Consider the following 22,820-nt stretch of genomic DNA (forward strand, 5'->3'; position numbering starts at 1 on the left):
AAGTCTGCTCCTCTGCTGGATCCAACTGACGAAAAGGACCAGCAGAGGAGCAGAGAAGCCATATAACAGATCATATTTACTAATATGATCTGTTATATGGCTTCTGATTCGATTTTTTAAAAATCAGCAACCTGCCAGCGACGATCATTGGCTGGCAGGTTGCTGATGCAATTGTCCTCGAACTTTTGCCGGCCCGCGATGCGCATGCGCGGGCCGGCTGTGACCGAAATCTCGCGTCTCGCGAGAGGACGCGCCGGCGCGTCCACTCGGAATGAATCAACCACCTCCAGGACGCGTCGCTGCGTTCGGCGGTCCGGAGGTGGTTAAAGGGGCGGTCACTGTGAAAGTCACTGTTAAAGGGGCGGTCACTGTGAAAGTCACTGTTAAAGGGGCAGTCACTGTGAAAGTCACTGTTAAATGGGCGGTCACTGTGAAAATCACTGTTAAAGGGGCGGTCACTGTGAAAGTCACTGTTAAAGGGGCGGTCACTGTAAAAGTCACTGTTAAAGGGGCGGTCACTATTAAAGTCACTGTTAAAGGGGCGGTCACTGTAAAAGTCACTGTTAAAGGGGCGGTCACTATTAAAGTCACTGTTAAAGGGGCGGTCACTATTAAAGTCACTGTTAAAGGGGCGGTCACTGTGAAAGTAATTGTTAAAAGGGCAGTCACTGTGAAAGTCACTGTTAAAGAGGCGGTCACTGTGAAAGTCACTGTTAAAGATGCGGGCACTGTGAAAGTCACTGTTAAAGGGGCGGCCACTGTGAAAGTCACTGTTAAAGGTGTGGTCAATGCTAAAGGGGTGGGCACTGTGGGGGTCACTGTTAAAGGGGCAGGCAGTGTTAAAGAAGCAGGCACTGTGAAGGTCATTGTTAAAGTGGCGGGCACTGTGGAGGTCAATGTTAAAGGGGCGGGCACTGTGGAGGTCATTGTTAAAGAGGCGGGTACTGTAGAGGTCTTTGTTATGGGGGAAACTGTCGATATTTTTCTACGACACATGGAAACATAAAATTAAATAGATGAAATATACCCGTGCGAAGCCGAGTCCTTCTGCTAGTCTCTTATATATATAGAAATGAGTTTCTGTCTGTCTGTCTGTCTAGACGTCTGTGTGGACGTTCTTTATGCATGACCAAATGACTGGACTGATCTTCACCAAATTTGGCACACAGGTACATTGGGTGTTCGGGAAGGTTTTAGACCGGGTCTCAGCTCTCTAGGACGTACCGTTCCTGAGATATTCCCCAAAAATGGGGCCCCCCACAATACAAGCCTGCAAGTCTTTCTCTTCAAATTCCAACTGCTACAAACACAGTTTTACTCCAGGTTTCCATAACAACTCAGCCATTTTTCTTTACTGCTTAAAGGGGCGGGCAATGTGGAGGTCACTGTTTTTAAAGGCGTGGGCACAGTGGAGGTCACTGTTATTAAAGGGGCGGGCACTGTGGAGGTCACTGTTATTAAATGGGTGGGCACTGTGGAGGTCACTGTTATTAAATGGGTGGGCACTGTAGAGGTTACTGTTATTAAAGGGGCGGGCGCTATGAAGGTCCCTGTTAAAGGGGCGGTCACTGTGAAAGTGACTGATAAAGGGGCAGTCACTGTGAAAGTCACTTTTAAAGGGGCGGGCGCTATGAAGGTCACTGTTAAAGGGGCGGTCACTGTGAAAGTCACTGTTAAAGGGGCGGCCACTGTGAAAGTCACAGTTAAAGGGGCGGTCATTATGAAAGTCACTGTTAAAGGGGTGGTCACTGTGAAAGTCATTGTTAAAAGGGCGGTCACTGTGAAAGTCACTGTTAAAGGGGCGGTCACTGTGAAAGTCACTGTTAAAGGGGCGGTCACTGTGAAAGTCACAGTTAAAGGGGCGGTCACTGTGAAAGTCACTGTTAAAGGGACGGTCATTTTAAAGGGGCGTGCACAGTGGAGGTCACTGTTATTAACGGGGCGGGCACTGTGGAGGCCACTTTTATTAAATGCGCGGGCACTGAGGAGGTCATTGTTATTAAAGGGGCGAGCGCTATTAAGGTCCCTGTTAAAAGGGTGGGCACTGTAAAAGTCACTGTTAAAGGGGCGGTCACTGTGATAGTCACTGTTAAGGGGGCGGTGGAAACTGTTGATATCTTTTTATGACACTGAAACATAAAATGAAATAGATGAAATATACCCGTGCGAAGCCAGGTCCTTCTGCTAGTATATATATAAAAATGAGTTTCTGTCTAGATGTCGGTCTGGACGTTCTTTATGCATGACCAAATGACTGGACCGATCTTCATCAAATTTGGCACACAGGTACATCAGGTGTCCGGGAAGGTTTTAGCTCTCTAGGACATACCGTTCCTGAGATATTCCCAAAAAATGACCTGCTTTAGCCAATAGAAGCCAGCAAGCCTTTCACTTATATCCAAACTGCCATTTACACAGTCACATGTCCCTTATTAGCCAATAGAAGCTCGCAGGTCCTACTCCAGGTTGCCATAACAACTGATCACAGGTTTTAGCAGTTTGCAGGTCCTTAAATATTCATTCATATAACAAATGATGGCACAACTACACTACTACATGCATGGAGGGCAGGGGCCACTATTAAATGGACGGGCGATATGGGGTTCACTGTTAAAGGGGCGGACACTGTGGAAGTCACTGTTAAAAGGGCTGGCACTGTGAAGGTCACTGTTAAAGGGGCGGGCACTGTGAAGGTCACTGTTAAAGGGGTGGTCAATGTTAAAGGGGTGGGCACTGTGGAGGTTACTGTTTAAGGGGCGGGTACTGTGGAGGTCACTGTTAAAGGGGCGGGTACTGTGGAGTTCACTGTTAAAGGGGTGGTCAATGTTAAAGGGGCGGGCATGGTGGAGGTCACTGTTAAAGGGGTGGGCACTGTGGAAGTCACTGTTAAAGGGGTGGTCAATGTTAAAGGGGTGGGCACTGTGGAGGTTACTGTTAAAGGGGCGGGCACTGTGGAAGTGTAACATCCTGAAGTATGTCACTAAACTTCTGGTCCCCTGCTTCTTAATGTCAAGTGTATGTATATTGTCATCTGGTATAAGTTTGCATCATTTTCCCCATAATGTGCATTTCCCAGGCCTGTTGCATTGTATTTATGCTGTAATATCCATGTACACCAGCAGGTGGCAGCAGTATGTAGCAGAACCAAGCCAGCTACTATATCTAGACTGGAATAGACCATTCCAGGCTATCTTCCCCCTATCTGAGGAGGAGTGGAATGTTCCCACATCCTACTTCAGGAGGAGGAAAGAAAGTTCTAGGCAGTGTACCAGCCACCCCTTGTTGGGGTAGGCTGTGTGAATAGGAGCTCCCAGAAACAGGGACCCCAACCAGGGATCCAAGCCTCTGCTGAGGCCCAAGATCAACCTTCCCAGCCTGAGTCCCTTACCTCAGCTGGATGACCAAGGAAGCAGCCAACTTCAGAACTATCAGATCTCCAGGACGCCACCATCATTCCCTGCGAGCAGTCCTGTAAGTACAGATTCCAAATACAAGGAGAAGATAAGTACCTCCACAGTTAGTCAGGCCTGAATCAAGCAGACCATAGACAGAGCAGAAGACAGATACCTGCCAGATTCTTAAAGGCGTATGTACCAGATGCAGAATATATATTTAATTCCTGCCACATATTGCCAATACCTGCTGGGATCCTAGACTAAAGCTGTAACATTGTATGGATTCAAGCTGCATTAAGTAAAGACAAGTTGGACCCTCTTTTCTGTGTGGAATCCCATCATTCCTCAGTTACTCCTATTAACAGCACTTATTCTGTTGCATGTGAACCAGGATACAGGAGTCCAGCCGTACTACAGGTAGGAGACACCGTTGACACAATACAGAGACAATCTCCCCCTCTGGCATTCCTCACCTAGTACATGTGCTCATACCATCTTAAAGGGCCCTGCTACAGTACCTGCGCAAGCTGCAACTGGCGTCACAAACTTATTAACCTATAAATCTGACCCACTGCATAGCATGCCCACTGACCCAGTGTCCTGCTCATTGCATCAAGTGGCGTCACGAACAGGATCGGATTGTATTGTGTGTACATCCCTAACAGAACCGCATCTAATTGTGCGCAAAAACGGACTTAAAATCGCATGTTTCACAGTATTAGCAAGGCTGAAGATTGTACCAAAGATCGCTAACAAAAGTGACTTGCTTACTTGTATTGCTGTGCCAAGGAAGCGCTGCACGTGCGCTACTGCATGCAAGGAGTTAATTCGATATTGTGGAAATTCGCCATATTCGCTTCAAGATGGCGCTGCATCTTCATGCCAAAGAAGCCAAGAAACGCCCTCTCAGGAGCACGAAAATGCTGTCTACGCCCCCCAGCAGCGGGAAAATATAGCGACACCCCCTCAAGAAAGGCGCGAAGATGTCGAATACGCCCCTTCAGGAGCGGGAAAAATAGAGAACGCCCTCCATGGAATTGTCACTGATCTGGCCCGAGGTGATAAAAGCTCCACCCTCTGCGCCCCTCCTTTAGTACTGGCAATCAGTGTATGCCGAAGCGCAGCAAGGATGGCGTACCCGCGTCCAAAGTGGAACCAGATGGCCATCGATGGAGAGGATGTTTACCCCGATCAGCCACTGGAGATCCGAGTCTCCCAACTTATGCAGAGACGCAGCCCCACAACTTTGGATGCCAGACCGGAGGCTGTGGATACCTCTGTGCACCAAACCTCTACAGTGCCTACCCTGCCTGGTACACCGGAGATGCCAGAGAGGATGACCGCTGAAGTTCCAGCTCCTGCGATCGGTGTTCCGGACCTGATGATAGAGTTCCAGGAGGCCGTGGATCCCTCCGCTCTGTTAAATGCACCAGCGGAAGGCGACGCACCTATACAAATGGATGTGGACGTCGTGCCTGCTCCTGCGGAGGACGCCGTTGACGTCACCTCACTAGCTAAGGAGAAGCCTGCGATCTAGATGGCGCCTGAATCCGGAGAGGACCAGCAGTGGACACCGGAAGCGGCCACCCGGCCACGACAGCAGGTACCCCGCTCCCTGAGGCCCAGGTCTGGTCCGTGTCCGTCCCTCCGCCACGTCCAGAGACCCCAACGCCGGTCATCAATCTCAGGCCTACCAAGCCACAGCCACCTACTGGTGCGGTGGAGGCGGCTGGAGATTCCACTCCACCGCCCAGTTACAGCCACCTCAGTAGCCTCAACCCAGAGGTACCCCACGAGATAATCGCCTTTGCCCAGACGGCCTGGGAATACAAGTTGGCTGTAGAGGAGTGGGTCAAGCAGGTTATTGACAGCCCCCAGTCCGGAGACCCCGTCCTGACCTGGCGTACAGGAACTGTACTATGGTTTTCTGTAGAGAGCGGTGTGGGATTCCTCCAGGATAACCATTCAGGCACTGAAGTGTTTGTAGGCCGCAGGTCGGTAAAACGCCACTACTTGCCCCAAGAAAGGCACAACTTGTACATTGGAGACCAGGTGGAATACTCCCCCATGCGGTCAATGCAAGGACTGTTTGCAGCCGGAGTCACTCTACTCCAGAAACCGCTCTCCCCTGCCATCACCCCAGAGACCTGGCAGGAGGATCCAGGCTCTGCAGCTAGGACCAGATGCCTGCAAGAGACCCCAGACGGCCGACTGGTTTTCAAAGAAAAGGCGCAACCAGCCCCTGCACCTCTCATTCCTGACCTATCACCGCCACCAACCCTGAGGGTAGGACAGATAAATAATTCAGTCCTTACGTTCAACCCCAAGGTGCAGCCGTGCTTTATGCCTCCTTATATGCTCCCCTGGAAGCAGTCTGCACAATCTGCTCCAGCTCTCCCTGCACCAATGCAGCCAGAAGTTCTGCCCCTTCCTGCACCGGCTGTGGATCCCGGTCTGCAGCAAGCAACAGCCACATTCTCCAGGTTGGCTGTACAAACAATACCTACTGTCACCGGTAGAGGGCGCTGGCGCACCACCACCAACACCACCCTAAGCTACCAGCAGAGGCAGGAATTACCTCTGATGCACTTCAGTAGCTCCAGTAGCGATGAAGAGCTGGATACCTACCTGTAAGGTGTCCCCAACATGAAAATATAACAAAAAATTGTGGTAGGTTGTGGTGGCTCACTAGCAAGTAGTTAAGGTATGGTGCTGCAAGCTCATATAGAGGGAATCACCCCACCCTCTCTTAAAAGGCAAATGTAGTAATAGAATAATGAGCGAGCACTCATACACTTGGCAACCAGATTGACATGTGCAGAAAATATTTATTAAATCCCCATAAAATACAAGTAATAAAATTTATAAGAACAATGGAGCAATAATATACAACATTACAGTCACATATATTGTGGTAGATATGATCGATACTATATTCATATGACTCAATAGTGTCGATAAATTCAATAATATATATCACACCAAAAAACTTCAAGTATATGCTGTTATTTGGGAAAGAGGGGGTATTATCTTCTAGAGCTCTATCCCAATTTGGGAAACTGAATGTCACTGAAAATGTTGTAGGTGTATTCACTGGGAGCGCAATATGTTCATAAAGTGTCCACAGGAATCCTGATAATGTGAAAAGTCTCTTATAGCATATCCTTTTAAGGTCGATATGAGCTTTGAATTGAAGAAAACTTTAAATCGATGTTTGGCTTACCGTCTAGCGTCTGCTGTCTCCCTATTGCTTCAATGGAGCTTTAAATATTTGCCGGCTTATTCAGTCGCTCCATACAGCAAGCTGGTTTAAATTTCGCGGGAGTTCCAAAGATCGCAGTAGTTGCCACTCTGTTCCGCAATTTCCTTTGGTGCAGCTTTCGACGATAAGAATAGTTAATTCTTTACTGTAGAAATTTTCTTCTGTATGGCCATACAGTGTTATCGGAGGCTTTTCAATGCAGGTACATCACTTGTTTCACCATACGCGTTACGGGTAGATTCACTCTCCCTTACTCAGTGGTCCCAAACATGAAAATATAACAAGTGACATTGTTTGGGAGCCACGCCATGGACTGATTACCTGACGGGTGAGGACCTGTTGGCATTGTTTGTGTGATTTTAACCATTTTGTTCCAGGTTGCCATTGTTTGTCCTCATCCAGATGGTCATGTCAGTAAGGACTCCCCCCCATCAGCACTTAACCCCTTACGTCCAAGTTGAAAGTTTTATCCCCTTTCTCAGGTTACTTGATAGCCTGTTGCTGCTATTATCTTATTAACTTTTAACCCTTTGGATTACAATTACTCCTTTGCCCGGTGGATTGCAAGGACTTTTTATCAGTTTCCAGAGGATTCTGCAACTTCAAGCACGTCCAGGAATAAGGACTCAAGTTATTGTTGAGCCTATCCCTTGCACTTATAAAATTTGCACTACTTTTATAAAATGTTTGCAACATAAAAGCTTGCACTTTATTCTCATGCACTATTGTAACCAGTTTACAAATGTTATGCAACGTTTAAATATCCTGCCCATTGTGTGTATTGTCCTTCTAGGTGCCACAATGTGAAATTGTTGCACTGTTTCAAATGATTGCACTTACCAAAAATTGTAACAACTTAAGTGTGCCTTTTTACAGCTCTTGTTTTCTCCCCCCTTATACGGACTGTCATTATACGGACGTTGTACACCAATGGCCTACACCCGGTGATGTATACCCATAGGTACCCAGGGTAGGACCAAATGGTAAGTCCTGACAGGTCTAGTTACTCAGGTACCCCTGCTGCTTCGGGAATCGTTAGAAGCCCTAGGCTGCTCCTTCCCGCTTGTTAAATGTTCCGGATTGTTCCCATCCGGGGGTGTCTCATTCCAGGAGCGCACGGGATTAAAGACCCTCCTCTTTTGACTAGCCAGAAGACACGGAGACGATACATACCTCCCCTTCTGAGCGTTTGCCTAAGGTAAGGCGCCTCAAACCTTAGAGCCATATATATTTTAGCTTCCTCATAGACATCATAGTGATCGTGCTATAAGCCAAATTTCTTCAGGCTATGATGCAGGGAAGGGAATACAGGATAAAGCCACCCTTTTATTTGCGGGCTTTGCATTACATAATGGTGGGATTTCGGAGTAAAGACACCCCCATGCTCTCTTTGATGTTCATGGCCAGAACATACAAAGTCAGTCAGCGATGCATGCTTTGTGCAGTTATAGGTTACCTGGTTATACCAAGATAAGGAAACTGTGTGTTGGACACCTTATGCTAGCGGGCAGGAACCTCGAGGAAACAGTTATATGTTTTGTCTACGTATGTCATTATATATAAGTCACGCAGCACTTTGTATTTATTGGGTACCCAGAGCTGATTCCTTCACCCTCCTAAGCATACGCCGAGGACGGCTTCACTTAAGGTAACGGGGTATGTAACATCCTGAAGTATGTCACTAAACTTCTGGTCCCCTGCTTCTTAATGTCAAGTGTATGTATATTGTCATCTGGTATAAGTTTGCATCATTTTCCCCATAATGTGCATTTTCCAGGCCTGTTGCATTGTATTTATGCTGTAATATCCATGTACACCAGCAGGTGGCCGCAGTATGTAGCAGAACCAAGCCAGTTACTATATCTAGACTGGAATAGACCATTCCAGGCTAGCTTCCCCCAATCTGAGGAGGAGTGGAATGTTCCCACATCCTACTTCTGGAGGAGGAAAGAAAGTTCTAGGCAGTGTACCAGCCACCCCCTGTTGGGGTAGGCTGTGTGAATAGGAGCTCCCAGAAACAGGGACCCCAACCAGGGATCCAAGCCTCTGCTGAGGCCCCAGATCAACCTTCCCAGCCTGAGTCCCTTACCTCAGCTGGATGACCAAGGAAGCAGCCAACTTCAGAACTATCAGATCTCCAGGACGCCACCATCATTCCCTGCGAGCAGTCCTGTAAGTACAGATTCCAAATACAAGGAGAAGATAAGTACCTCCACAGTTAGTCAGGCCTGAATCAAGCAGACCATAGACAGAGCAGAAGACAGATACCTGCCAGATTCTTAAAGGCGTATGTACCAGATGCAGAATATATATTTAATTCCTGCCACATATTGCCAATACCTGCTGGGATCCTAGACTAAAGCTGTAACATTGTATGGATTCAAGCTGCATTAAGTAAAGACAAGTTGGACCCTCTTTTCTGTGTGGAATCCCATCATTCCTCAGTTATTCCTATTAACAGCACTCATTCTGTTGCATGTGAGCCAGGATACAGGAGTCCAGCCGTACTACAGGTAGGAGACACCGTTGACACAATACAGAGACAATCTCCCCCTCTGGCATTCCTCACCTAGTATGTGTGCTCATACCATCTTAAAGGGCCCTGCTACAGTACCTGCACAAGCTGCAACTGGCGTCACAAACATATTCACCTATAAATCTGACCCACTGCATAGCATGCCCACTGACCCAGTGTCCTGCTCATTGCAGAAGTCACTGTTTAACCCCTTAAGGCCTCAGCCCTATTTCACCTTAAGGACTTGGCCATTTTTTGCAAATCTGACCAGTGTCACTTTAAGTGCTGAGAACTTTAAAACGCTTTGACTTACCCAGGCCGTTCTGAGATTGTTTTTTCGTCACATATTGTACTTCATGACACTGCTAAAATTGGGTCAAAAAAGTAAAATTTTTTGCATAAAAAATACCAAATTTACAAAAAATTTGGAAAAATGTGCAAATTTCAAAGTTTCAGTTTCTCTACTTCTGTAATACATAGTAATACCCCCAAAAATTGTGATGACTTTACATTTCCCATATGTCTACTTCATGTTTGTATAATTTTGGGAATGCCATTTTATTTTTTGGGGATGTTACATAGCTTAGAAGTTTAGAAGCAAATTTTGAAATCTTTCAGAAATTTTCCAAATCCCACTTTTTATGGACCAGTCCAGGTCTAAAGTCACTTTGTGAGGCTTACGTAATAGAAACCACCCAAAAATGACCCCATTTTAGAAACTACACCCCTCAAGGTATTCAAAACAGATTTTACAGACTTTGTTAACCCTTTAGGTCTTCCACAAGACTTCATGGCAAATGGACATAAAATTTAAGAATTTCGATTTTTTGGGAAAATTTTCCAATATAATTTATTCTTTCCAGGAACAAAGCAAGGGTTAACTGCCAAACAAAACTCAATATGGGTTGCCCTGATTCTGTAGTTTGCAGAAACACCCCATATGAGGTCCTAAACTACCATTTCAAGCCCCCCGTTGCACCCCTAGAATAGAAATTCCAAAAAAGTGACTCCATCTAAGAAAGTACACCCCTCAAGGTATTCAAAACTGGTTTTACAAACTTTGTTAACCCTTTAGGTGTTCCACAAGAGTTAATGGCAGATGGAGAAACAATTTTAGAATTTTGATTTTTTGGAAAATTTTCAATTTTAATCGATTTTTTCCAGTAATAAAGTAAGGGTTAACAGCCAAACAAAACTCAATATGGGTTGCCCTGATTCTGTAGTTTGCAGAAACACCCCATATGTGGTCCTAACCTACTGTTTGGCCAAACGGGAGGACATAGAAGGAGGGGAACGCCATATGGGTTTTGGAAGGCAGATTTTGCAGGACTGGTTTTGTTTATACCATGTTACATTTCAAGCCCCCCGTTGCACCCCTAGAATAGAAATTCCAAAAAAGTGACTCCATCTAAGAAAGTACACCCCTCAAGGTATTCAAAACTGGGTTTACAAACTTTGTTAACCCTTTAGGTGTTCCACAAGAGTTAATGGCAGATGGAGAAACAATTTTGGAATTTCTATTTTTTGGAAAATTTACCATTTTAACCCTTACTTTATTACTGGAAAAAATGGGTTAACTGCCAAACAAAACTCAATATGGGTTGCCCTGATTCTGTAGTTTGCAAAAACACCCCATATGTGGTCGTAAACTACTATTTAGCTAAACGACAGGACATAGAAGAAGGGGAACGCCATATGGTTTTTGGAAGGCAGATTTTGCTGTACTGGTTTATTTACACCATGTACCCTTTCAAGCCCCCCTGATGCACCTCTAGAGTAGAAACTCTATAAAAGTGACCCCATCTAGGAAACTACGGGATAAGGTGGTTGTTGTTTTAGGACTATTTTAGGGTAAATATGATTTTTGGTTGCTCTATATTACACTTTTTTGAGGCAAGTTAACAAAAAATTTAAATTCTAAAATTGTTTCTACATTCGCTATTTAGTTTTGTGGAACACCTAAAGGGTTAAAAAAGTTTGTAAAGTAACTTTTTAATACCTTGAGGGGTGTAGTTTCTTAGATGGGGTCACTTTTTTGGAGTTTCTAGTCTAGGCTACATCAGGGGGGCTTCTAATGGGACATGGTGTAAATAAACCAGTCCATCAAAATCTGCCTTCCAGAAACCATATGGCGTTCCCTTTGTTCTATGCCCTGCCGTGTGGCTATATAGCCATTTATGACCACCTATAGGGTGTTTCTGCAAACTACAGAATCAGGGCAATAAATATTTAGTTTTGTTTGGCTGTTAACCCTTGCTTTATTACCGGAAAAAAAGGATTCAAATGGAAATTTTGCCAAAAAATTGGTGTTTTGGCATTGTTTTTATTTTATACTTTTAACGCTGTTCATCCAAGGGGTTTGGTCAAATGTTACTTTTATAGGGAAGATTCTTACGGACACGGCGATACCTAATATGTCTACATTTTAAAATGTATTTATATTTTACACCATATTATCATTTTAGGAACAAAATTTTTTTTATTTTAGTATCTCCATAGCCTGGGAGCTAGTTTTTTTTTTTGGGCGACTATCTAATGTAGGGGCTCATTTTTTGCAGGATGAGATGACGGTTTTATTGGCAATAATTGGGGGTGCATATTACATTTTGATCGCTCGCTATTACACTTTTTGTGATGTTAGGTGACAAAAAATGACTTTTTTTTTTCTTTTAACGCTGTGGGTTAAATGTTATTTTTATAAAGAAGATTTTTAAGGACGCGGCGATGCCCAATATGTATGGCTCTCAGACATTGGAGACACTAAGCAGGCATCCTCAAACTGCGGCCCTCCAGATGTTGTAAAACTACAATTCCCACCATGCCCTGCTGATAGCTGTAGGTTGTCTGGGCATGCTGGAAGTTATAGTTTTATAACATCTGGAGGGCCGCAGTTTGAGGATGCCTGCACTAAAACTAATATTTTGGGGAAAATAAATTGTTTCCGTGTCTCCAAAGTCTGAGAGCCATAGTTTTTTATGTTCTCTAGGGCAGTGTTTCCCAACCAGTGTGCCTCCAGCTGTTGCAAAACTACAACTCCCAGCATGCCTGCACAGCCAAAGGCTGTCTGGGCATGCTGGGAGTTGTAGTTTTGCAACAGCTGGAGGCACACTGGTTGGGAAACACTGCTCTAGGGGACTGTTGGGGATTATAAAAATTTGGTACTCCATGGAAGTGTGATACTCCCGGAAGCAATCGATAATGCAGAGGCCCAGATGATTGGGGCAAGTGTCACACTGAGTGGTGGTGTCCTTTCGTATCTCCCTCCTGTGACACACTCTGCACTTTTTTTGGGACCGTCCCTTCTTTCCAGTATGGGGGACCACACCTGGAAAATGTAGGCCAGGGACGATCCGGGCGCCTCCAATTCCCGAGGTACTCCGGCCTGCTCTTTCCCGGTCAGAAAAGATCAGGGCCTTGAGGACTGCCTCATAGAATTGGAGGAATGTCCCTGTGCTGCCAGCTCTTTGGGACAGTACAAAAGCGTTGTACAAGGCAACCTGCACCAAGTAGACTGCAACTTTTTTGTACCATGCCCGGGTTTTGCGCATGGCATTATATGGCTTGAGGACTTGATCAGAGAGATCAACTCCTCCCATATACCGATTGTAGTCGACGATACAATCGGGCTTGAGGACCGTTGCCGCGGTACCTCGCACAGGGACAGGGGTGATTCCGTTACCGTGGATTGTGGACAGTATAAAGACATCCCTCTTGTCCTTATACCTGACCAGCAACAGGTTTCCACTGGTAAGGGCACGGGTCTCACCCCTGGGGATAGGTACCTGGAGGGGGTAGGTAGAGAGGCCGCGTTGATTTTTCCCGCACGGTCCCACAAATGGACGTGGATCTGGCGGCAAGGGACCTGAACAAGGGAATGCTAGTATAAAAGTTATCCACGTACAAGTGGTAACCCTTATCTAGCAGTGGGTGCATAAGGTCCCACACGAGTTTCCTGCTAACACCCAGAGTGGGGGGACATTCTGGGGGTTCAATACGGGAATCTTGCCCCTCGTACACACAAAATTTGTAAGTGTACCCTGAGGTACTCTCACAAATTTTGTACATTTTCACGCAATACCTTGCCCGCTTAGTGGGAATGTATTGGCGGAAACAGAGTCTCCCCTTGAACGCAACGAGAGCCTCATCAACTGCGACCTCCCTTCCAGGTACGTAGGCCTGCGCAAATTTGGCCCCGAAGTGATCGATGACCGGCCGTATCATATACAGACGGTCATAGGCAGGATTACCTCGGGGGGGGGACATGCTGCATTATCTGCATAATGCAGGCATTTCCGGATAGCCTCAAACCGGGGGCGTGTCATGGCCATACTGTAGAGTGGGGTCTAGTAGAGGACGTCCCCACTCCAGTATTGCCTGACACTGGGTTTTTGCACTAGACCCATGTGCAGCACGAGGCCCCAAAACGTCCTCATCTCGACTGCACTGACCGGCGTCCAGCCACCGGGTCTAGCCAAAAAGGAGCCCGGGTGCTGAGCAACGAACTGTTGGGCGTACAGGTTTGTCTGCTCCACCATCAGATTCACAAATGGGTCACTGAAAAAAAAAAATGAAAAAAGTCCATTTCAGTGAGGCCCACTGTGGGAATCTGGATACCTGGATTGCCAACTAAATCCGGAATCTCTGGCTCAAAATCCACTGGGGGACACCAGCTAAGTTCACCGGTAGGGGGCTCTGGTGGGCTTATTTGATGGGCCGGGAAACCAGTACGAGCCCCAGGGCGGCTCGTACTGGTGTGGGCTACAGGGTCCCTAGCATGTGGGGCCCCTGGCTCCGCCTGGCGGCGTATCCGCCGCCTTGGGGGGCTCATAGTCATCAGATGATGATGAGGAGGAGGATGCGGATGACAAGAGGAACGTGGGGTCATCCTCATCCTCACTGGGGCTCTCAGAGTCAGAGGCAAGCTGGGCGTATGCCTCCTCGGCCGAGAACGTCCGGCGGGCCACGGGTATGTATGTGGCAAGTGGCACCACTCCTGGGTGGGTCTAGGGTCTCACAGCTAAGTGCTGTGGACCCCAACCACCAGAGACAATAAATCAGATAAAGTTTCCCCCCCCCCCTAACTTTTCCCTTCTATCCCTGCCTAATTGTGCCTCTCCCTCACTGACCCTAACATACCTGGAGGGTGATGGGTGCAGGAGGGTGATGGGTGCTGACGGGGGGTTCGCAGGAGCTGGTGCAGAACGGTGCTGGATGGTGCAGGTGCAGCAGCAGGAAGAGAAGGGGAGAGAGGAGCGCCAGGAGTTTGAATCTCCCGCCTCTCTCCCCGCACCAATCAGCACCAAGGACAGCACCGCCAGCACCAAGGACAGCACCGCCGCCCCCAAATGCTCGGACTGTGATTGGTGGTGTGTAATCACACCACTGATCACCGTCCATTTCCGGTTCATCGTGTCACTAGAGACCCGAATGGACCGGAAACGCAGCAAACCGCAGGTCTGAATTGACCTGCGATTTGCTGCGATCGCCGATGCGGGGGGGGGGGGGGGGGTCATGACATGACCCCCCCCCGGCGTTGTGACAGGATTCCCGCTGAATTAACCCCCACCGCGCAGCAACGCAGCAATGTAGTTTTAAAGTTAGGACGTACCGGTACGTCCTGGGTCCTTAAGGACTCGGCAAACATGTCGTACCGTTACCCACTGTGGAAGTCACTGTTAAAGAGAGGGGCACTGTAAAGGTCACTGTTAAAGGGGTGGTCAATGCTAAAGGGGCGGGTACTGTGGAGGTTACTGTTAAAAGGGCAGGCATTGTGGAGGTCACTGTTAAAGGGGCAGACACTGTGGAGCTCACTATTAAAGGGGCGGGCACTGTGGAGGTCACTGTTAAAGAAGCGGGCATTGTGGAGGTCACTGTTAAAGGGGCAGACACTGTGGAGGTCACTATTAAAGGGGCAGGCACTGTTGAGGTCACTGTTAAAGGGGCGGTCACTGTGGAGGTCAATGTTAAAGGGGCGGGCACTGTGAAGGTCACTGTTAAAGGGGTGGTCAATGTTAAAGGGGCAGGTACTGTGGAGGTCACTGTGAAAGGGGCGGGCACTGTGGAGGTCACTGTTAAAGGGGTGGGCACTGTGGAGGTCATTGTGAAAGGGGCAAGCACTGTGGAGGTCACTTTGAAAGGGGGCACTGTGCAGGTCACTGTTAAAGATGCGGTCACTATTAAAGGGGTGGGCACTGTGGAGGTCAATGTTAAAGGGGCGGGTACTGTGGAGGTCAGTGTTAAAGGGGCGGCCACTGTGGAGGTCATTGTTAAAGGGGCGGATACTGTAGAGGTCACTGTTATGGGGGAAACTGTTGATATCTTTTTACAACACATGGAAACATAAAATGAAATAGATGAAATATACCCGTGCGAAGCGGGTCCTTCTGCTAGTATATACAGTTGCAAGAAAAAGTATGTGAACCCTATGGAATGATATGGATTTCTGCACAAATTGGTCATAAAATGTGATCTGATCTTCATCTAAGTCACAACAATAGACAATCACAGTCTGCTTAAACTAATAACACACAAAGAATTAAATGTTACCATGTTTTTATTGAACACACCATGTAAACATTCACAGTGCAGGTGAAAATAGTATGTGAACCCCTAGACTAATGACATCGCCAAGAGCTACTTGGAGTGAGGTGTCAGCCAACTGGAGTCCAATCAATGAGATGAGATTGGAGGTGTTGGTTACAGCTGCCCTGCCCTATAAAAAACACACACCAGTTCTGGGTTTGCTTTTCACAAGAAGCATTGCCTGATGTGAATGATGCCTCGCACAAAAGAGCTCTCAGAAGACCTACGATTAAGAATTGTTGACTTGCATAAAGCTGCAAAGGGTTATAAAAGTATTTCCAAAAGCCTTGCTGTTCATCAGTCCACGGTAAGACAAATTGTCTATAAATGGAGAAAGTTCAGCACTGCTGCGACTCTCCCTAGGAGTGGCTGTCCTGTAAAGATGACTGCAAGAGCACAGCGCAGACTGCTCAATGAGGTGAAGAAGAATACTAGAGTGTCAGCTAATGACTTACAAAAGTCTCTGGCATATGCTAACATCCCTGTTAGCGAATCTACGATACGTAAAACACTAAACAAGAATGGATTTCATGGTAGGATACCAAAGAGTAAGCCTGTCCAAAAAAAACATTGCTGCACGTTTACAGTTTGCACAAGAGCACCTGGATGTTCCACAGCAGCACTGGCAAAATAATCTGTGGACAGATTAAACCAATGTTGAGTTGTTTGGAAGAAACACACAACACTATGTGTGGAGAAAAAGAGGCACAGCATACCAACATCAAACCCTCATCCCAACTGTGAGTATGGTGGTGGGGGCATCATGGTTTGGGGCTGATCTGCTGCGTCAGGGCCTGGACGGATTGCTATCATCGAAGGAAAAATGAATTCCCAAGTTTATCAAGACATTTTGCAGGAGAACTTAAGGCCATCTGTCCACCAGCTGAAGCTCAACATAAGATGGGTGTTGCAACAGGACAACGAACCAAAGCATAGAAGTAAATCAACAACAGAATGGCTTGAACAGAAGAAAATATGCCTTCTGGAGTGGCCCAGTCAGAGGCCTGACCTCAACCCGATTGAGATGCTGTGGCATGACCTCAAGAAAGCGATTCACACCAGACATCCCAAGAATATTGCTGAACTGAAACAGTTCTGTAAAGAGGAATGGTCAAGAATTACTCCTGATCGTTGTGCACGTCTGATCTGCAACTACAGGAAATGTTTGGTTGAAGGTATTGCTGCCAAAGGAGTTTCAACCAGTTATTAAATCCAAGGGTTCACATACTTTTTCCACCTGCACTGTGAATGTTTACATGGTGTGTTCAATAAAAACATGGTAACATTTAATTCTTTGTGTGTTATTAGTTTAAGCAGACTGTGATTGTCTATTGTTGTGACTTAGATGAAGATCAGATCACATTTTATGACCAATTTGTGCAGAAATCCATATCATTCCAAAGGGTTCACATACTTTTTCTTGCAACTGTATATATATATATATATATATATATATATATATATCACGCAGCACAGGACAGGTTGAGGAGATATTTCAACTAGTACCTTTTATGGCATATACCAAGCAGGGACATGTGAAACAGAAAAAAAGAAACCATGTAACACTGTGTTGTTCTGCTGTGGTGTCATGGTCCCTAAAATACCATAGGTATGTGAGCAAAGTATTACTTCAAAAAGATCATCCCTTGAATATGACTTCTTTACTTAACTTCAAGCATATAAAAGGCAAAGATTGATGCTTTACTAGGAATAAGAGCACCACAATTCAAATATGTATGGGGATCATTGCTTTTATATGCTTGAAGTTTAATAAAGAAGTTATATTGAATGGAAGTGAAAGTCCTGGATCATTTTGAAATAATGCTCTAAATCGGCAGTAGATGCTCAGTGAAATCCCTGCAACAAAAATGAAAACTTTAGCCAAGTTATCGTCTTTAGGGATGAGCGAATTTCATATTTTGAAGTTAGTGTGTGGGTTCGTGTTGTGGTATTTACTGGCATTTTGGTCCATGGTAACGGAATACATAACGCAATTCAGTAAATACCACAACACAAACCAAAACACAAACTTCTAAATATTAAATTCGCTCATCCCTAATAGTCTTATTCAGGGTGAGGTGATCTGGTGCTTTAATACTGTATTCATGCATGTGAACAATGTGGCTGCAGAGAATATATCAAAATATCTACTGCATATCTAAAGTGACTTATATATGTACTGTGTAAACTATAAAGAAAGAATAAGCGAAAATCAAGTGGAGACTCTGCAGGGTGTGGATGCTGTAAGTTTTATTAAGTAATAGACTGACATTTCACAAAGGTTACATCCCGGTAGATAATAGAAGTACAGAAATCTGTATACTCTTCAGATGTCTATGAACCTTTGGATAGTTGTTTGTGGAGATCAAGAACTTTCTCATCTTCATGGACTTTGGCATTTTGTAAAAGTACCTTAAAAACAGAAGAAAGTACAATTTAGTAAACGTTGAATTATTAGAGTAATATTGTAATATTAACATTAAATATGCGGTCCTATCAGTGACTGACAGCTATCTGTGTATACACAGTCATAGAGGGAAGGCGGTCAATCACTGATAGGACTGCCTCCTTGACTTCAAAGCCCAGAATGAGAAGGAATTTAAATGAATGATATACAAGTTTTACTGAATCTTTTCCATAAAACGATATATAAATCTGCTCAGCTCCTCCTGTTCTATAACATCCTGCCTGCAGCTCAGACACCATGTTCAGACTGACAGGTTTCCTTTTAACTCTAAATACCAACATAGACAGTGTAGGAAGGAAAAAGGGGTCGTCATTGATGGTCAGTACGTGTCACCGAGGTTCCTGGCCTCGGTGAGGTAAGAGCCGTTTTTTCTCAAAGTGTCAGTTTTGCAGATTACAGTCTGACACTTCAGCTGTTTTAGTATGGCTGCAAAGCTAACCCGGGACAGCTCTTATTGGGAGTAGTCAAAGTGATGGGTGGGTGGCTACTCCCCACGTTCCAGGCCGGGTCTTGGTTTGGGATACAAAACACAGGCAGCACTCCTCTCTGACAGTGGAGTGCTGCCAGTCTCTGTGTTGGGACCTGGGAGTTTGGGCCAGGATTAAGGCCTGCCAGTGGCGTCGCCAAGGGGGGGCCAGAAGGGGCCACGGCCCCCCCCCCCACATCACGCTGTGCCCCCCCAACTGAGCGGGCGCAGGGCACAGGGAGATGAGCGCTTCTATTGCGCTCATCTCCATAGTCATCTGTATCGCCGTCCTCAGGACAGCGATACAGATGCCTGTGCTAGTGCAGCAGGGCAGGGGAGGGAGAGGAGTGTCCCTTCCCCTTCCTCTGATAGGCTGCAGGCACTAGTCCGGCAGCCTATCAGAGGCCGGCGTAGGCGGTGCAATGACGTCATCGCGCCTCCTGAGCCATACAGTGTGGGACACAGGCCGGAAGAGGCCTGCATCGCATCGCTGACATGGAGGTAAGTATAAGTGTTTTTTTTTTTTTTTTATATGTACAATAGTTTTACAGGCACATTAGGGGGGCTCTTACTGGCACATTAGGGGGGGGGGCTCTAAGCTCTTGTTACTGGGCTGGCACATGATGGGGGGCCTCTTACTGGCACATTGGGGCCTCTTGTTACTGGCACATGGGGGGCCTCTTGTTACTGGCACATGGAGGGGCTCTTGTTACTGGCACATGATGGGGGGCTTATTACTGGCACATGATGGCGGGGCTTATTACTGGCACATGGGGGGCTTATTACTGGCACATGGGGGGGGGGGGCTCTTGTTACTGGCACGTGATGGGGGGCTCTTATTACTGGCACATGATGGGGGGCTCTTATTACTGGCACATTGGGGGGGCTCTTATTACTGGCACATTGGGGGGGCTCTTATTACTGGCACATTGGGGGGGCTCTTATTACTGGCACATGATTGGGGGCACTTATTACTGGCACATTATTGGGGGCTCTTATTACTGGCTCATTATTAGTGGGCACTTATTACTGGCACATTATTGGGGGCTATTGTTACTGGCACATTATTGGTGGGCACTATAGGGGCATCTACTGAGGCCACAAAGAAGGGGTATTTTATATAGGGGGCTCTGTACAGTAGCATTTTATACTGGGACACATTATGGTGGGTACTATGGGGAAGGGGGGACAGGAGTACTATGGAGTCATCTACAGGGGCACTAAGAAGGGGTATTTTATACTTGCAAATTATGGGGGACACTGAGGGCATCTACTGGGGTACGATATATGGGGCATTTTATACTGGTACATTATGGGGGGCACTGGGAGGAAGGGGGAGAGGAGCAGTATGGGGGCATTTACTGGGGGCACTATATAGGGGTATTTTATACTGGCACATTATGGGGGCACTATGGGACATTAGCTCAACTGGGGGCATTTCAAGGGGGTATTTTTTGCACTGTCACATTATAAGGAGAATTATTTCTACTGGGGGGGCATAATGGTGGGCTTTATTACTCCCCCATGGTATGACCCCCTAGTAGCAGCACCAGCCTCTCCCTGCTCTGCCCCTTCTCCAAATCCTTATTATGAAATCTTTTTCATTAGGATAAAACACAACATCAACTCCACCGATCCCCCGGCCAAAGTGTTGAAGTGGCGTCCGAGATCCCCAAGGGCCAAGCCAAGTAACTGTAAGTTTTCATGTGAAATATGTTTATGTTATACACATATAGCATACACTGTGCCACACAATATACAGTATACATCTACACTGTGTAGTCTGTTCTATAAGCACCATTGTTTTGTGGCGGCGGACAGAAAATAATCTGGAAGTGCCCCTCCCGAGACCAGGCTCTGATCCACCACTGGTCTGGACCGCTCACAGGAGTGTACATTTCTTCTAAACTGTAATCTGTATCCTCTGACCTGCAGAAATCAGCGCTCGCTCGGTAACAACTAACAGGCAGTGCCTGTAGGCTGTAGCCTGGCCCTGTTACCGAAGCTAGCTGAGTGGTGTAAGGTTAAGGTACTAGTAGAGATGAGCGGCCGCTTAATCCTGATTTAAAGTTACTGCAGGATATGGATTACAGTTTAGAAATGTCAAATGTACACGCCTGTGAGTGGGCGGGGAGGGGGATCTGTGAATGACACTGTTATAGGGAGGGGGATCTGTGGATGACACTGTTATGGAGGGGGAAATGGGGCTGACACTGTCATGGGGTGGATCTGTGGATGACACATATAGCATAGGATGCTATATACGGTATGTGTCACCCACAGATCCCCCTCCATAACAGTGTCATCCACAGATCCCCCTCCATAACAGTGTCATCCACAGATCCCCCCCCATAGCAGTGTCATCCACAGGCAACTATAAAAGTGTCATCCACAGGCAACTAGGACATGTTGAAATCTGAGTGATTGTTTTTTTTTTAAACCACAGACAGCAGGACTTTTCTTCCCTGTTGCGGTTTTAGGTATTGGGTAAAGTATCGCAGAATTTCTAAGGATACTTGTGTAAATGTATCGTTGTTATAGCTGCCCCTCCTACTTTTGTCCTGGCCCCCAGTGTGCCTCCCTAAAATTTGAAAGCTAGAGACGCCACTGAGGCCTGCTACCTTGTTTGTGTGAAAGCACGTAGATTCTACTTAATACAAGGACTTCTGCAGACCGCAAAACACACCACGGTCGTGTGCATGAGGCTTTAATGTGTGAATAAACACTGAACTGTTTAAGTTAAACATAGAAACATAGAATGTGCCGGCAGATAAGAACCATTTGGCCCATCTAGTCTGCCCAATATAATGAATACTATGAATAGCCCCTGGCCCTAACTTATATGAAGGATGGCCTTATGGCTATCCCATGCATGCTTAAACTCCTTCACTGTATTTTCAGCTACCACTTCTGCAGGAAGGCTATTCCATGCATCCACTACTCTCTCAGTAAAGTAATACTTCCTGATATTACTTTTAAACCTTTGCCCCTCTAATTTAAAACTATGTCCTCTTTTAGCAGTTTTTCTTTTTTTAAATATTCTCTCCTCTTTTACCTTGTTGATTCCCTTTATGTATTTAAAAGTTTCTATCATATCCCCTCTGTCTCGTCTTTCTTCCAAGCTATACATGTTAAGGTCCTTTAATCTTTCCTGGTAAGTTTTATCCTGCAATCCATGTACCAGTTTAGTAGCTCTTCTCTGAACTCTCTCCAAAGTATCAATATCCTTCTGGAGATATGGTCTCCAGTACTGAGCACAATACTCCAAAAGAGGTCTCACTAGTGCTCTGTAGAGCGGCATGAGCACCTCCCTCTTTCTACTGGTAATGCCTCTCCCTATACACCCAAGCATTCTGCTAGTATTTCCTGCTGCTCTATGACATTGTCTGCCTACCTTTAAGTCTTCTGAAATAATGACCCCTAAATCCCTTTCCTCAGATACTGAGGTTAGGACTGTATCACTGATTTTATATTCTGCTCTTGGATTTTTACGCCCCAGGTGCATTATCTTGCACTTATCAACTGTAAGTGATTGGGGATATTCTTGTCTACAGTACAACCACAGGCTGAATACTCTTATCGACCAAGCACTGAGGGTTTGATACACCTGTATTCAGGCACAGCAATCTTTTGTGAGCTAAATCGATAGCTCTCCTGTTATTATAGTTTGTTACAATGTATCAGTGCAGGAGGCAGAACCTAGACTGTTTAGCTCACAAGGGATTTCCTAGACTGGCTGTAATTTGTAGAAAACTCTCAATATCAGATGAAATGACGGTAAACTCCACTGTAGGGTAAAAACTGCTCAGCGGCAGTCCAATGCTCAAAATGAAAGAAGCTGCACAAAAGAAACTCGGGCCTGTTCGTATAACATTTTTGCTCTAAAATGAATGTATCTATTTGAATGAAAAATGGTTTCAAACACATTCCTCAGTGCAGGCACAGACTAATGGACCAAACATAGTCCAAAAGAATACATTTTTTTGCTATTCTATCCTCTGGAAAAAAGAAAAAAAAAAAAAAAACAGTAGATGTTTTTATTTTCACATTGAAGTGAATGGGTAACGTATGAAATGGAATGCTTGAGGCTACTTTCACACTAGCGTTCGGAGCGGATCCGTCTGATGTTTCAT

General features: G+C 46.0%; 1 protein-coding gene across 1 annotated transcript in view; it reads right to left on the bottom strand.

The window, feature by feature from the left end:
• Window positions 1-17,993: 17,993 nt before the first annotated feature.
• TTC37 (tetratricopeptide repeat domain 37) overlaps window positions 17,994-22,820 on the bottom strand; it is a 188,960-nt gene continuing 184,133 nt past the window's right edge. Inside the window, exon 41 of the mRNA XM_040421551.1 lies at window positions 17,994-18,166. Within this exon, the coding sequence (XP_040277485.1) occupies window positions 18,089-18,166 (78 nt within the window). The 3' untranslated portion in view covers window positions 17,994-18,088. The remainder of the gene's footprint in view (window positions 18,167-22,820) is intronic.

This window comes from Bufo bufo, chromosome 2 (genome assembly GCF_905171765.1).
Source record: "Bufo bufo chromosome 2, aBufBuf1.1, whole genome shotgun sequence".
NCBI classification, from domain to species: domain Eukaryota; kingdom Metazoa; phylum Chordata; class Amphibia; order Anura; family Bufonidae; genus Bufo; species Bufo bufo.